General features: G+C 34.9%; 1 protein-coding gene across 22 annotated transcripts in view; it reads right to left on the bottom strand.

Annotated features, from left to right (window-relative positions):
* Nucleotides 1-1665: 1665 nt before the first annotated feature.
* CD55 (CD55 molecule (Cromer blood group)) overlaps nt 1666-17546 on the bottom strand; it is a 29535-nt gene continuing 13654 nt past the window's right edge. For 2 of the 22 annotated variants that reach the window (XM_069545325.1, XM_069545324.1), the window contains 5 exons: nt 16363-16413; nt 15550-15633; nt 12062-12082; nt 4775-4872; nt 1666-3504 (listed from right to left, as the gene is read on the bottom strand). In XM_069545325.1, the coding sequence (XP_069401426.1) occupies nt 4811-4872; nt 12062-12082; nt 15550-15633; nt 16363-16413 (218 nt within the window). In that variant the 3' untranslated portion in view covers nt 1666-3504; nt 4775-4810. Of the gene's footprint in view, nt 3505-4774; nt 4873-6874; nt 6948-10997; nt 11958-12061; nt 12083-15549; nt 16414-17546 lie in introns of those variants that run through there. The other 20 variants (XM_069545308.1, XM_070289237.1, XM_069545306.1 and 17 more) reach the window with 19 other exon arrangements.

Here is a 17546-nt window from a genome sequence, read left to right as displayed (position 1 = left end):
CTACCTTCCTTCACACAACTTAGTCTATGATGTGAACACAGAATGTCAGAGAAAAAACAAAACAAGGAAGAAAACTGTCTCTAAGCTTCTTTAAATTTTCTGCTTCCATGTTGTTCCCTGTGGCAAGGAAGACTGAAATTTGGCTAGCTGTTTGAAATTGGGAGAGGAAAAACTACAGGTAAAATATTTACATTTTAGTCAATTACCCAACCAGAGTAAAAAAGAATAATTATTTTTTAAAGAATATATGGGAGATCTGAGATGGAAGTAGTGGCAAGGGGAAACAAGGAAAACACCACCACCTCTGAACACTGAAGAATCTGCATTCTGAAAATGAACCAGCCACCACTGGAGTGGGCTGCAAAGGAATCACCAACCTTAGAGAAGAGGCAGTTTTTAACTCAGGCAAGGGGGTGAAGGGAACACTCAAAGTGGGTGTGTGGAAAATAAGGCATTTCCGCTTTGGGCATTGACTGAAAAAACAGTGCCAAGTTGTGATAAAAAAAAATAATTAATGTTCAAATGTTCCAAGAAGTTTGATAGCAATTGTGGATTAAATACAATAAAACACAACTTTCTGTGGTGAGCAAGTATAATTTCCTACAACAAATAAGCACCAGTCTCAAAAGTAAAAGCAATAATGCAATCTTAGCAATTAAAGTATAAAATTATAGAAGAGCTTACCTTGGGAAAATGTAAAACTATTCAGCTTCATGATTACAGGGTACAAATTATAAGTCATACAGGAAAATCCCATTATACTTAATATACTTATTTTTATTATTATTTTCTTCATGTAAACTGGTTGTTAGATATTTTTCAGCTTATACCCTTATCTAACTAATAAGATGTAAAGACTAACTCAGTATAATTTATTGTCAAAGTTTAATGTTTCCCAGTATCTAAAACTCTTGCTACAAACTTGAGACCATTGATTCCAACTTTTAATTTAATCACATCAAAATAAACTATCCAGAATTTATTATTTTACACTAAACATATGACACACCATAGTCCTCTCTCTAAGCCTTTCCTACTTTGAGCTTGCTACACTGTTTGCAGTCCCCAGTCCTGCCATGTGAATCTCATCTATTTGTCCTTTCTCAGTTTGTAGTCCTGAATGATCCCAGCCCATCACCTAGCAAAAACAGCTTAGGTACTCCTTATATTCTGTACAACTGTAACACTTATAACTTTACATTCTTTCCCTCAATAAGTATATGGTTTGGGTCTTCTTCTAAGTAGATAAGTCGGTAGATACTGTGCAGTCGTTTGGTAGCTGCAGCACTTAGCACATGATAACCTGCTTGGAGTAGGCTCTTAGGTATTTTTCTGACTAACTAAATCGGTATTATCCTTGCTACTACCCCAGGAAGCACAGACTGTCACAGCAGGTAGAGTAGGTCCTCCTATTTAACAAATAAATGAATTGGTAGATAGACATTGGCCTATTTGCAGGACTTTTAAGGAAGTTAAAAGAATTTCCTAATATTAGAAGCTATTAGGAAATTACTATTAATCTTGTTAGTTGTGATGATGTGGCTAGTTAGGGAAAAAGTCTTTATTGTTGGAAATACATATTTAAATATTTATAGTGAAATGTCATGATGCTTATGGAATTTATTTTAAAACATTTTAACAACAAACAGATGGGGAAACAATGAAAACAGTGATAAACTTTATTTTCTTGGGCTCCAAAATCACTGCAGATGGTGACTGCAGCCATGAAATTAAAAGATGCTTACTCCTTGGAAGGAAAGTTATGACCAACCTAGACAGCACATTAAAAAGCAGAGACATTACTTTGTCAACAAAGTTCCATCTAGTTAAGGCTATGGTTTTTCCAGTGGTCATGCATGGATGTGAGAGTCGGACTATAAAGAAAGCTGAGCATAGAAGAATTGATGCTTTTGAACTGTGGTGTTGGAGAAGATGCTTGAGAGTCCCTTGGACTGCAAGGAGGTCCAACCAGTCCATCTTAAAGGAGACCAGTCCTGAGTGTTCAATGGAAGGACTGATGTTGAAGCTGAAACTCCAATACTTTGGCCACCTGATGCGAAGAGCTGACTCATTTGAAAAGACTCTGATGCTGGGAAAGATTGAGGGCAGGAGGAGAAGGGGACAACAGAGGATGAAATGGTTGGATGGCATCACCAACTCAATGGACATGGGTTTGAGTGTACTCCGGGAGTTGGTGATGGACAGGGAGGCCTGGCGTGCTGCGGTTCATGGGGTCACAAAGAGTCGGACACGACTGAGCGACTGAACTGAACTGAACTGAACAACAAAGTCAATGAAGCAATGTGACAATATTATTATTGTGAAATTTATATGTGTATATATTCTAGTCTATTCCAACACTTAACATGTAAGTGGCAAGATGATAAGAACATATTAAGAATCTGGAAACTGATGTGATTGCCTTTAGGTAAATCAACAACAAGTAACACATTAAAAGTGATTCTCACTAGGCCAAAGGGCAGCACTCCTATGAAAGGCAGGAAGGGGCTCCCTTATTTATGAATAATTTACACAAGAAAATAAATGTCAAATACTACATGAGACAAAAATGTGGTTATTTCTACTTAGGGAAAATAAATTTTGCTTTATATATCTCCTTGAACTTTTTCTGATATACATATAAGACATAAATAAATATAAATTAAACTTAATATTACAAAAGAATAAGATTTACAATTTGAATATGAACATCTCACTTCAGAAATATAGCATCTTTTCTTATACTAATATTATAATATCTCTACAGAGTTTAAAAGACATTAAGTCAATCTAAGACAACTTTCACTCTTTCATGGGGGCATTTTTTCAAATAGAAAAGATTGTTCTAACAAAATTATAGCTGATCTGTCTTATAGATAAGGGGCTAATTCACTATCTGTGCTTTGCAAAAGGAAGAATTATTCCTTCATTCTGCATTCTTCCTTTGTCACCAACTAACCCAAGAAACTCAACACTCTTGGATCATCAGCATTTTTTTTCTTTAAAAAAATCTGCCAACTAATTCAGGCTCATTTTAATAGAATAAGAAAAGTAGAAAATGTCTTTTAGTCAAGGAAAATTATTGTATAATGTGTTTTATCTCTTTGACAATTTTCCTTATGAGAGACTGGTTCGTTTGTTTTCAATATCCAATTGTTTTAATTTTTTGTGTCTTTTATAAATAAAAATAACATTACATATTTGGTGAAAAAAATTCACTTTTTTTTCTTTCTCACATTCTAAACATGAACAAATCTCTCCACTTTCCCACACTTTTATGAAAGTAATCACTCTTAATCTTATGAATTGTTCTATTTTCAAGGGTCTTAGGAGTATTGAGAACATGATTCCAGGACAGATTCATCTTTCCTTGCCTCGTGGACATTCCTATGCATCTTAAAAACAAGATAACATGCAAAACACTTTCTTCTCAACTTCTTTGGCTCAGTTAGCCAACGGTTTCTAGCATCATAAGCAAAATTGTCAATGTTATACACATATGTCCTGAAAGTAAGAAAAAAAAAAAAGTTAAAACCAAAATAACTTTACTGACTGGTTATATATATTCATTTTTTAATTACTATGTGATAAATCATGAACTAGAATAGTTGGTTAATTTAGGGTACAAAAAAAATGCAAAGTTAGTAAGTTATAGAGCATGGACAATCCCACCCAGTATAGTTCCCTGGTGGCTCAGTGGTAAAGAAACTGCCTACAGTGCAGGAGACCTGGGTTTGATCCCTGGGTTGGAAATATCCCCTGGAGAACAGCATGGCAACCCACATCAGTATTCTTGCCTGGAGAATTTCATGGCAGAGGAGCCTGGTGGGCTACAGTCTATAGGATTGCAGAGTTGGACACGACTGAAGTGACTAGGCAGCAGCAGCAGTAGATATGAAAGTGTGTTAGTCACTCTGTCATATCCATCTCTTTGTGACCCCATGGACTATAGCCTGCCAGGCTCCTCTGTCTGTATAATTTTCCAGGCAAGAAAAATTTCCAGTAATTTTTTAATTACTGGAGTGGGTAGCCATTCCCTTCTCCAGGGGTTCTTCCCAACTCAGGGATCAAACCCAGGTCTTCTGTATTGCAGTTGGATTCTTTAAGCAACACCAACTAAAATATGACACTTGAGTTTTTAGTTTCTTGTGATTAATTACCAAGTTAGATTCAACTAAGATACTTTCAGATTAAAAATCAATGAAAACTCCCTGGAATAGAAGAAAGTTTAATCAAAAGAAGAAGATACCTAGAAAGTTTCACACATACATACATATTAAGTCAGTTTTGTTTGATAATTTTGACTCACAACATAATAGAGATAAGATCTATAAACGTGACTTATAAAAGACTCTTTAAAATAGATTTGATATTTCTTAAATATTACAAATGGGAGAAACAAATAGAGTATGAGCCAACCATCTCATGATGCAAGTAGTCACAATGAAAACATTCCTATTTGTAAGCCCTAATGTATAAATCTTTTGCTTTTTTCCAGATATTTACAGGATTGTGAACAGCCAAACATTTCAATAAACTGAGTAAAAAACACAGAATGAGATAATAGGTATTTTGCTGAAGAGTGGAAGGCTGAATACGTGTCACATTAACAAAAATCAATGTGTTAGTCAATCATTCAACAAAGAAAAACAATTCTAACAATAATAGAGGTTTAAACCTCTATTGTCCTTTAATAGTCACAGATATATACCAAGGCTTTGTGTTAATTGACATTTTCCAAGACACAGAAATGTGATTTTACTGAACCGTATACCTTTTGTAAATTACCAGAGGTCTTACTTCTGCAGCATCACCAGTTACAGTGAACCATGACACTTAAGTGCTTTGTTGTTCCCATGTGTGTAGTAAGAGCTGAATAGTAGAGAAGGAAAATAGTGATTGGATTATGAAAGTTTAAAGCTCAATCAAAAAGCAACATGGGCATTTGTTTACAATCTTTTTATAAACTAAAATGTGTCATATATACCAACACTTCTAAAAGATGTAAATAAATCCTTGGACAGGCAAACACAAAAGATCAACAGATAAGGTATAAGACACCTTCACACTTACTTAGTCTTTCCTCTGTCTCATTGAAAATTAAATTTTATTAAATCAGCATAAAATTGAGAGAATAACAAGGAATATATAAAGTTAGGTCTTACTCTCAACAGCTTATACTTCCAAAATAAGGCAAGTGGGGTGTTTTTAAATGGACATTAAAAAAAAAAAAAAGGCAAATTCTTTCTTAGGGGTTTGCATGAATTTTCTCTGATTCAGAAATAGAAGAATTAGGTTTACAGCAAAATCCCAATAAAACATAAATATTCCTGCCTTCTACATTTCAGCACTTTTCATTCTATTAAAAATATCATGGTCAATTATTTTACCAAAATATCTGAAGAAACTGATAATAGCCAAGACAAAGCTCCCAGCAAACTCATTCCATTCCCTCCCCCTCAACCTAACAAGCCCTGGAATATTGGCTTGAGAATTATACTGATAATGCTCCAATTCAAAAGCAGAACTGGACTAAATGTAAGGAAGTACAGAAAAAAATGTTTTATTCTTTTTTTCCAAAATAGTCTTGAGGAGGCATCTGTACCAACTTAACTCACTTTATATGACTTAGAATTCTGTTATTTATACTGAGCTCTAAACCACATTCTTTAAAAGTTTCAGAAAAATCTGAAGAAGACGTAATATTTTACTACATTTGCTATTAAAGCATCTGAGTATTTTATCGACAGTAAACAAATATCTATAATACCTGACCAAAAAATAGGACCTAGTGGCCAAATGCTTTTAGCAAAAGACTGAACTGCTTAGTGATTTAAAGAATGTTTTCATACTTTAGCTTATAATAGGCTTAAATAATATCATTCACTTAAAGACAAGGGAAAGAGCCATGAAGGCTAAAAAGGAGATACATCATCCAAAGAATTGAAAAGGCAATTGAATAACAGCATTAAAATATAATTGTTCTTAAGCAATGAAAAAATAGACAGGCTTTAGGGCACTTCAGAAAGAATTCAGTTTCTGTGAACTCCACAGTTTTCTGAATGATAAAATCTACAAAACAGAAGGTCAATTTAAATAGTATTCTGTCTACAGGATGTATCAGAGCCAACCATGACTTGATATTTAACACATGTATATTCAATGCACATCAGACGTTTCAAGTACTGATTTTTTTTCTCTTTCTGTGTTGTTTTATCACCTGAGTGCTTACTATGTGCCAAGTAAGATCTTAACCCCTTTACAGGTGGTGATTCATTTGATCCCACAAAACAGATACTATAATCCCATGAAGTGGGTACTATTATTTCCCCCCATTTTACAAACGGGAAAACTGAGGCATAGAGAGGTGAAGCTCCTCACAGTCAAACAGCATGTAAACAGTAGACCCTGAATTGGAATCAAGCAGCCAGGCTCTAGAACCTGCCATCTTAACCACTGTGCTAACTTTGGCTAGACTGGCATCTATTAATAAATCTGATTTATTCATAGGCCTAATCCTATGCAATTTAGCAATACATTAGAGTTTCTTTTTCCAGACAGTTTCACTTCTGTACAACACAACAGATACTCATAAATTCTACTATGTAGAGAAAAAAGATGAGTTGATCAATAGGTTGCCATGAGACTTTGGCTTTCAAATCACTTAATGTTCTTGTATATACTGAGATTTCTAAATTTTTTTTAAAAGACACAGGCTATTCATCCAAGATAGTAAATATAGATGAAAGGAATAAAGATATAGCATGTCAAAAAATACAATTAAGCTTAGAAAGTTATCTACTGTTATAGCGTCACGTTTTACTGGAAAGAAGCTAAGAACAAATTTTTAAAAGTCATCAGAATTTTTGCTCACCCTGATTTTCCACTGTCCCAGAAAATTTTGACTAGAATTATGATACCAATTATTATAGTAACAGCAACACATCCTTGAGGGGGGGAAAATGGTAAGTTAATCAATATAGAAATGAGCAATCACATATACAGTGTAATTCACAATGACAAACATACTGATTATCAGGTAAGTTAAAGAAAAAACAGGAGACATGAATTATATTTTGCTTGCTTGCTTATATCATAAGTTTGACAGTAAAATCTACATGTTATTTATCCTGTTTTCTTTCAAGGGAAAATGAAATATTTAAAATGAAGTATCATAATACTCAAATAAAATCTTACAGATTTGAGAGGATTCTAAAATGTTTCAACTCCACCATGCTTAATTTTAAATTATTTGATCACTGATTATTTACACATATTGACTGTACTATGTGCAATTTCAGCACTAGAAGATGTCTTGGAGTTCACATTTATTTTGTAGATTATTAAATTGAGTCTGAGAAAGGTGAAGCTTCCATATGTGGTTAATGGCAAGGCCATTTACTCAGTTCATAGTAAAGGTAACAGAGATGTAGGCCTTTCTCTATCATAGGAAAGGCATCGGTATCTGGGCACGGAGAATAAAACTACAGAAATGCTTTCCAGTGTTTATTCTATTGCAGATAAAATTTCATTTAGGGAAACTGGTATTTACTTTCAATATTAAACACACTATTTTGAGTTGAACAACAACAAATAATTGATGAAATAATTTGATCAACTGTAAAAAAAAATAATATCTTGATTTTTACACATAAACTTTCTTCTTAAAACCAGTCACTGCCCTTTCTCCTCACCACCTGCGTATCCCTTTTCCTCCCCACTGCTGCTGCTGCTGCTGCTAAGTCTACATCCTCCCAAATCCTTGAACTCTATTTTCTGATCTGTACTACAAAGTATAAATGATACTAGAAAAGCAACTGAAGCTAATGTGACTAACAAGTGTGTCCACTTTCAAATCAGCAAAATACGATCAATGTCACATAATTGAGCTGCCATGTGGATACATAATTTTAAAAACAGCTGTTTCTACCACAGAATTTACAGTATTTTACCCAATTTCTATAATTGACTCCTTAGCACCATAGCATTAGTTTGAAAGATTGCACTAATAAAATAAGTCATGCCTCCTTTAAAATTTCGGGTTTCTTTTTGTTTTACCACTTCCCATTAATCCCACCATTTTCAATTATTGCAGAAAAATTCCATTTTCAATTTGAATGATAAATGAAAATCAAAAAATTTTAAAGTGATCCCAAATGTTTGTATGACAAAAGTGGGAATATTCTTAGAACACTGGTCAGCACATATATGTGATTCTAAAAGAAAATGTGAAGGTTTATGTTTTAACAGAAAACCAATGCAAACTACAGAAACATGAGAAGTATTATTCTAATAAATCATTCCTCCTTAATAATTAATAAGAATACTATTTTGCAAATTAAAACAAAGAAAACTTTATAAAGGCAATAGTTTATGATCTAAAATTTACCCAAAGGTGAACCAGTACTAATTTCAGACTAAAACAATTTAGGCCAACTTGGTTAGATAGCATCACTGACTAAACAGAGGTGAACTTGAGCAAATCAAACTTCAGGGGATAGTGGAGGACAGGAAAGCCTGGTGTGCTACAGTCCATGGAGTAGCAAAGAGTTGGAGCGACTGAACAACAACAACACCTGGGATAAATGAAACTATAATATTATAAATTAAGATTATGATTCCAGTGTCATTAAGGAGCATTTGGGTGGGAAAATCACATAATTTTAGAAATGTTTTTCTCTAAGTAAAAGGAGTATTTTAGTAATATTTCCCATTATGTAGAGATATATTCACCTAGTACTTAAAACAGTGCAAAGCAGTCTGTCACATATTAGCACATTATCTCCAATAACTGGCATGGTACTTGTAAATAGTAAAATGCATGATTTTAACTGTTCATAATCTTCTCAATAAACATACCTGAGATTACTCAAACTAAATTTGCATTAGATGGGTATTTCATTAATATATAGAGTATTATCTCCATTCCTGAACAACCCAAATCAGAATGAGGCTGCCTCCTTTCCTGAAGAAATGTGGATTCATCTGGTCATTTCAAAAGGTCTCGTTTATACACACGCCATAAAGTGGAAATGCACTCTCTGTACTGTGAAAAACTAAGAAAGCTATGAACAGGTTTTGTTGTTCCTTATAATCCTATTTAACATAAAAGCATAAGTAAATAAGCATGTGATATTTAAAAGAAAACATACTTTAGATACTTCACTGAGCATTCTCTTAATTTCTTTTTCTTTACTATTGCTAATTGCTACAAGCGGCTTGTGAGTGTCACAACATAGGATTTCAGCAATGAAGGGGAAAAAAAAACAACACTTATAAAGAATCAGGACTATCTTAATTGTTAAATTTGAGTTGTACAGATCTAGGAAAAGAATTTTTCTACCCTTTCAAGCACTGAGTGCTAAAGAAAATAATCATCTCCCTCTATTCAAGTGCCTAATAGCTATGTGACCTTGAGCAAGGTAAGACTCTTGCATAGCCACAGTTCCTCTCAACTACAAGGTAGGACACAGCTACATTATAGGACAGTTGTGAGAAGTAAATGAAATAATACACAAGCATGTTTCAGTGCAGTCCTTACCACCGACCCAAGATGCACATGTTACTCTAATAAAGGGCTATCTGATTCTTTGGTGTGGCCAGAGGGAACGATAAAATTGTCAGAAATCCATCTCATAAAGATAATAGTAACAAAATAAAAAAGAATTCTTAAAGCTGAAATTTACCCAATTTTTAGCACTATGCCAGTAGTTTTCACAACCCATATTTCATTAAGCTTCCAAGACTTTAAATAAGAATCATGATTACCATCTCATAAATGAAAAAATTGACACTCAGAGAGATTAAGTAAATCACTTGGTTTGAGTAATTATTAAATGGAAAAAAAAATCCAAAACAGGATTGAAACCAAGGTCTGACTGACTCCAAAGCACAAGTCATCCTTCTATAAAATACTGTCAACAAAAACAAACAGAAAACCCCACAACTATATACAGCATGTATTCTCAGTAGGGTTGGTATCATCCTTAAAGGGGATAAAGGGTTTTTTATTTTTTTACTTTTTACATATAAAGTACAGATGTGCATACAGTACATAAATAGATTTATATTGTATCTGTAGTATTAATATTTTATAGGGATGATTAGGAAGAAATGCCTTACAAGATCCTTGAGGGGGAGAGGGTAATAATGGAAAAAAAAAAAACAACCATTGTTTTTGGAAAATACACTAATACACAGCAGAGAATAGCTTTAAAATCATCTTGCAGGGATATAACTGGAGGTCCAGTGGTTAAGAATCAGCCTTCCAATGCAGGGGATGCGGGTTTGATCCCTAGGCAGGGAGCTAAACATCCCACATGCTTTGGGGCAACTAGGCCTCAATCAGACCACCCATGGACAGCAAACTGTAAAGCCCTTGCACCAAAATGACGATGTCACACGTGGCAACTGAGACCCAAGACAGTCAAAAATAAATAAACAAATAAAATTTTTTAAAGAAAATCACAAGGCAGGCTTCACTTACACAGCAGATAAAGTTCTGAGATGAGCAGTCAGTCTCTATTTCTTGGCAAAATTAAACAGGAAAAAATTCAAAGTTTTTGCATTCAAATGCAAAGTTCTAATATCATTTGTGTCACTCATGTGCATTGCAGTGCAATCAATAAAAGCAATTTCCTTGTTGTATAGTTTATCTTTAAAATGAGAAAAGTGACCTCATTCACAGAATACATTTAAGAAGTAAAGATAATTTTCAGGTTTATGTTTTATAAGTATAAGATCCCAAAGAAAAATATTACCGTATGTCTGATATAAGAGAGAAGGAATTCCTCTTTATTTTTAAGCACAGGTTGGAATTACAACTAACCCTAAGGGAAAGTTTCTGGAAAATCACACAATATATACTTAAAGAATTTCAGAAAAAATAATAAGCAACTCAAATTTTCACTGAATGCCACTGAACTAGAAGAAAAAGCGTATCTATTAAATTTTAACTTCATCTATTAAAAATGTCATTAAGCCATTAGATCATGAGATTTTCACTTAGAATACATTTATTTTTATTTAAAATATAGAATGGACAAAATGAATTGCAACTGTTGGAATCTTTCAAAATAGATCTTTTAGCTTAAAAGAGTTTTACTTAAAACATAAAAGCTATAATAAGTAATTGAAAATAATAAAAGCAAGTATTACTTTCAGTTTCATAGTCACATGGGTAATTCATACATGCATAAGATGAGCTTTCAGCTTATAAACACATAAATCAAAGTGTTTTTTACAAATTTTTATAAGTGTATTTTCCATTAGACATTACTTATCAATATGCCAATTTAGCTGTATAGCTTCTTAACAGACATTTCTTTTATGATCTTATTCATCTTGTTAATACATAACATCAGATGATATATTTACGAACAAAAAAGGACTGGACAAAATGATAGAAGAAATCACAACAAGAGGTATGTTTTTGGTCTCATGCCTACAGCAACAGAGCATTTTTTGGAGAAACTTTACTTTAAACCACTGACTGGGAAAGGAAAAGGAAGAAGATATAACCAAAAGTAACACTCTTTGTTTTACTTGGGACAGGACAAATCTAGAAATAGTCAATGAGTAGTTTATGATTAATTATAAAACACTTGAGGATAGACACTGTATGGGTAACTCTCTCCTCTGGTGATTCTCAGGCACTAAAATGAGATGCAGTGAGCCACTAGGCATGCAATAATACTTGACTGACTGGCCAAATGATTTGAAGTTCTCCTCAAATTACCCTGGAACAAGAACATGGCGGCGAATGTTCTTGTCGATAAGATGCCTTTACCTGTTTTCTCTTTGGCACCCACACATACTGTATTCTGATAGTATCCCTAAGACAGTATCACCAACTCATTGGACATGAATTTGACCAAACTCTGGGAGAAGTGGAGGACAGAGGAGCTTGACATGCTACAGTCCATGGGATCACAAAGAGTTGGTCATGACTTAGTGACCTAACAGCAACAACAAAGACAGTAATAAAACAATATTCTTTTCCAGGAATTATATATCCAAAAGCGATGACAAATTCTGCGGACTCTCAGAGAGCCACACTTACCCGATGCAATGGTGCTAGCAACTAAAGAATGAAAAAAGGAAAGAATTACAAAAGTAAAAATGTTTTAAAGTCATTGATTTGCTAGCAATTTAATAAATATATGTTTATCAATCAACTGTACTTAAAGTTCAAAAGTAACTAAAATAAACAATTATAAATAAATTAATGAAAGCAATCATATTACTAACAATCAAGTAACACACATTAGTATCTATCTCTATTAAACAAGGGCTTCCCTGGTAGCTCAGATGGTAAAGCATCTGCCTACAATGCAGGAGACCTGGGTTTGATCCCTGGGTTGGAAAAATCCCCTGGAGAAGGAAATGGCAACCCTCTCCAGTACTCTTGCCTGGAAAATCCCATGGACTGAGGATCCTGGTAGGCTACAGTGCATGGTGTTGCAAAGGGTTGGACATGACTGTGCAACTTCACTTTCTTTTTTTTCTTTCTATTAAACAAAGTTAGCCAACAATAGAAACATAAAATGTGACTAAAGAGTTATTGAATACTGAAGCAAACACTATGTAAATTTGGTTATATGACTTGTGGCAAGTCATCTGTAAGGACTAACACTGACAAATGGAAGGTGCATGGTACATGCATTATGGATTACACTCAGTAGTAGCTACTACTATTTTTTCAATAAAAGCAGAAAAGGCATACAATATTTAAAGGGTAAGTTAACTGTATATAAGAGAGAAATTTGATCCCAAATATTCACTGTCTTTTTATCATAATCATTTAAAATAACTGAAAAGTTTGTTAAATTTGTAAAATTATCATATTCATGCAGAAAAAAGTATTTCAACACAGTTAGCTCTATAACAAATTTATACTAAGTGAACTTGTTTCTCTTCACCTTGCCCTATTAAACCTATATATTTGACCTAAAATTTTTAGGGCCAGAGATGTAAAATTTTAAGAAGTCAGCAACCACATATAAATGTAAAATTAATGAACTGAATCTAATTGGATCAATATAAGCCACAAAAGCAATGTTGAGGGCAAAAATCAAGTTAGGTAATGAAATATATGACATACTATTTATGCAAATTATAAAAAACATGCAAAGCAATAATATGTACTATTTATGGTGACATACATGTAGCATAAGAATAAAAACACAGAGAGGGAGCTTGCACAATGAGGTACCATCTCACACTGGTCAGAATGGCCATCATTAAAAAGTTTACAAACAATAAATGCTGGAGAGGATGTAGAGAAAAGGGAACCATTCTACACTATTGGTAGGAATGTAAATTGGTACATCCACTATGGAGAACAGTATGGAGAGTCCTTAAAAAACTTAGAATAGTGTTGCTGTGTGTCTGTGCTTAGTTGGTCAGTCGTGCCCCACCCTTTGTGAACCCATGACTCCCGCCAGCCTGCTCTGTCTATGGGGACTCTTCAGACAAGATTACTAGAGTGGGTTGCCATGCCTTCCTCCAGGTAATCTTCCCAACCCAGGGATCGAACCCAGGTCTCCTGCACTGTAGGCAGATTCTTTACCGCCTGAGCTGCCAGTGAAGCCCAAGAATACTGGAGTAGCTAGCCTATCCCTTCTCCAAGGGATCTTCCTGACCCAGGAATTAAACCGGGGTCTCCTGCATTGCAGGTGGATTCTTTACCAGCTGAGCTACCAAGATAGTCCAGTTGCCACATGATCCAGTACTCCTGAATATAGATCCAAAAAAGATAAAAATTCTAATATGAAAGGATATATACACCCCAGTGTTCACTGCAGCGCTGTTCACAATAGACAAGACATGGAGGCAGCCTAAAGGTCCATCAACAGAGGAATGGGTAAGGAAGATGCAGTACATATACACAATGGAGTATGACTCAGCCATACAAAGAATGAAACAATGCCATGTGCAGCAACATGGATGGGCCTTTAGATTGTCACACTGAGTGAAGTAAGTCAGACAAAGACAAACATCATGTGATATCACGTATTATGAAATCTACAAAGAAAAAAAGATACAAATGAATTTATTTATAGAACAGAAACAGACTCACAGACTTAGAACACAAAATTTATGGTTATCCAAGGGGAAAGGTTGGAGGGAGAGATAAATTAGAAGGTTGGGATTTATATATATAAGCTGAGTCACTTTGCTGTATGGAAGAAATGAACACAACATTGTAAATCAAGAACACTTTGATGAAATTTTTTTTTAAAGAAGCAGGCAGGAATTGAGGTTCCCTTTTTTAAAAAGGGAACTAATTGGAGTGAGATTTTGTGTATTTGACCTTTTACCTAAAGGAATAAAGAAACATACAAAGGAAATTTCAACAATAATATCTGTAATGTTTTAACTTCTTAAAGATTCTGGGTAATGGCCAAATGAGCTTGAGTATGGAAATTTATGAAATTTGGACAATGTACTCAAAAAACAACGATAACTATTTGAAGACATGGAAGAACAAACTAACTCAGGCAGAAATAAATCAAAGCCGAGAGAGCTCAGGCCGCAGATGAGTTGCAGGGAGTGGGATTTGCCTGCAAGCAGCAGGGAAAAATCCCTAGGGCACTTGGCACAGAGAGCAGAAAGCCACAGTTTCACGGGCTGGAGAAGAGCGTCTGGAAGGTGAGGAGCTGATGCTGCTCTATTTCTTGACATATGTGGTAGTTACACTGATATTTGCTTTAAGAAAGTTATTAAGACTTATATGTATATTTTGTACAATTTTCTGTGTGTTGATGTCAATGAAAAGTTAAAATAATTTTAAAAATTGCCTCTTGGCTCAGTCCTATTGAGATTTAAAAAAAAGATAAAAACAAATGGATAAAAACAACCAAAAATCCACATATCTCTATTGAGAACAAGAGTGTCTATAAAAATGGCTATTCATTAAGCAAGTTGTAAAATAAGAAGACATCCTGGTGGTCTGAAAAAGCATTGGTTAGATGGGTTTCATTCACTCAGTAGGTTTTCCTGAAATCTAAAGCATATGTTACTCTGCTTTCATAAAAACTGTCATTTAAAGAGTTAACCTGAAAGATTTCAAAGAACTCTGTGTTTTTAATTACTTAGAAGATACTATTAAGGTACTTAACCAAATCATCAACTCTAGGGAGTCTGGAGAGTTCCTTTAGCATGCTTGAGGGATGGGTCTCTGTCATTGAATCAGACCTAGAAATCAACCTAAAGGATTATACCTACTTGGTTCTTTGAGGGATCATAAGAAATTCAGTGGCTCCCTAAAGCTAACATGAAAAGCAGCATTTTTTTTACTGACATTAATTTAGAATTACTTTTATGACACCACAACCTTTTTCTGTATTATTGCAAAAATATTTCTTTCTTAAAGGTATGCTCTAGCACAATCCAAAGTTAACCTTTGAAGAAACTCAGAACATTGCTATGAAGAAACTCTGCCTACAATAAACCAGAGACTTCTTAATTTTTTAACCCTGATGAATTTGAAATTTCTACCATGGCACATAAAATCCATATGTGCAAACCTGAACTGAGTCAACTGACCTGAAGGAGCGCTTCCTCTTCCTTTAGGTGCGCTTGTTGCATGCAAACGCAGGGTTGTCCTGGGAACAGCTGTACTTTTTGCTGCTGTAACACGAGCAGAGGTCAATCTTTGTGTTATACGGAGACCCTTAGTCGTATGTACAGAAGTGGACTTTTGTGTAGCTTTAAGATTCTGTGTAAGTAAAGATTTTGCTGAGGTGAATCTTTGGGTTGTAGGTGTGGTTGCAGAAGCATTTGGCATGATGGGATTCTGAGCTGCTGTAGAGACAGTGTTTGATATTGGGGAATTCCAGGCTGTCGTGGCGGAACCATTTGCTGTGGTAGGTTTCTGAGGAGGTGATGGGACCTTTGTAGCTGGAACATTTACAGTGGTGTATGTCTTAGAAACTAGTGGGGGCTTTGTAGCTGAAGAATTTATTGTGATGAGTTTCTGAGGAGTTGGTGGTGTTTCTGTACCTGGAACATTTACAGCGGTGGGTTTCTGAGGAGTTGGTGGGGTTTCTGAAGCTGGAACATTTATAGTGATGGGTTTCTGAGGAGTTGGTGGGGTTTCTGTAGCTGAAACATTTACAGTGGTGGGTTTCTGAGGAGTTGGTGGGGTTTCTGTAGCTGGAACATTGACAGTGATGGGCTTCTGGGGAGTTGGTGGGGTTTCTGTAGCTGAAACATTTACAGTGGTGGGTTTCTGAGGAGTTGGTGGGGTTTCTATAGCTGAAACATTTACAGTGGTGGGTTTCTGAGGAGTTGATGGGGTTTCTGTAGCTGGAACATTCACTGTGGTGGGTTTCTGAGGAGTTGATAGGACTTTGGTACCTGGAACATTTACTTCAGTGGATTTCAGAACTGTTGGTGAGACATCAGTTTCTGTAGAAGAAAAATGTTATAATAAAATTAGGTAAATAATGCTGTCCAAGTTAAGATTTAGGAACCAGCTGTTTGCTCTGACTCTTCTCTTTCCCCACAAATATCTAAGTATGACTTTTAGGAAACCAAGTATTCTCATGTCTTTCCCAAGGAACTGAAATGCTATATATTATCTTTGCTTTGAAATAAGTTGCACCTATAGGCAACTAAAGTGGATTTACACCAAAGTAATACTGAGATTCCTAAAACTGTTTTCTATTTGAAAAAGGAAATCAAAGTCAGAACTGGCAGTGATTTCATTCTTAATACCCCTCAAATAAAGAGTTTTTCTCATAAATTGTCCTTTTTCCCTCATGCCAAGACCAAAGAAGAACAGGATGCAACCTTGAAGCAACAAAGATAAGCACAACATAGTCAGTTTTTCCAAAGCGGTCAGGACATGTTAGTGACCTTGGGAACTTGCTTTGTTTCACTTCTCTTTTAAAGCAATAAATTCAGACTACAGTAAATCCCTTTTCTCCTCTTGTGTTGGTTACCAATCTTACACAGAAAAAAAGTTTAGTTCCTCTTTGGATTTTAAGTGAGATAACAATATTTCAAGTGCAGATTTAGTGAAGACCCTATTCTGTGAGTCACCAATCTAACATTAAAATTTTAGGTCTGTTTGACTTTGAGTTGCTGATCCAATCTCCCTCATAAGGCAGTACTGAGCAGTGTGTAAGCCTGTTTGACCAGATATTAAAGACTGCTGTCCACTTCTCTAAGCTTCAGTTTTCTCATCTGTAAAATGAATGAGTTTTGAAAAACTTTTACTATGAGGTGCCTGGAGATGGTTTTGTTTTTGTTCTGCTTAGAGTCCTGAAAGTTTTTGGAATCTCTTGGTTGATATATTTCATCAGTTTGGGAAATTTTTCAGTCATTATCTCAGTATATTTCTTATGCTTCTCTCTCTCTCTTTCTCCCCCCTATTTTTTTAATCATAATTAGAACAGCCATATCTCAAATGTCTCTTAAATTTGGTCTGTATTCTACTTTCATTTTTCTCCTTGTTCTTCAGTTTTAATTAACCTTTCTTCCAGTTTCCAATACCATCTCCTGCTATGTCCAAATTGCTGTTAAACCTGTCTACTGTG

Source organism: Ovis canadensis, chromosome 12 (genome assembly GCF_042477335.2).
Source record: "Ovis canadensis isolate MfBH-ARS-UI-01 breed Bighorn chromosome 12, ARS-UI_OviCan_v2, whole genome shotgun sequence".
In the NCBI taxonomy this organism is placed as follows: Eukaryota; Metazoa; Chordata; class Mammalia; order Artiodactyla; family Bovidae; genus Ovis; species Ovis canadensis.
Note: the sequence above shows the minus strand (reverse complement) of the source record. Positions and strands in the feature narration are given on the sequence as shown.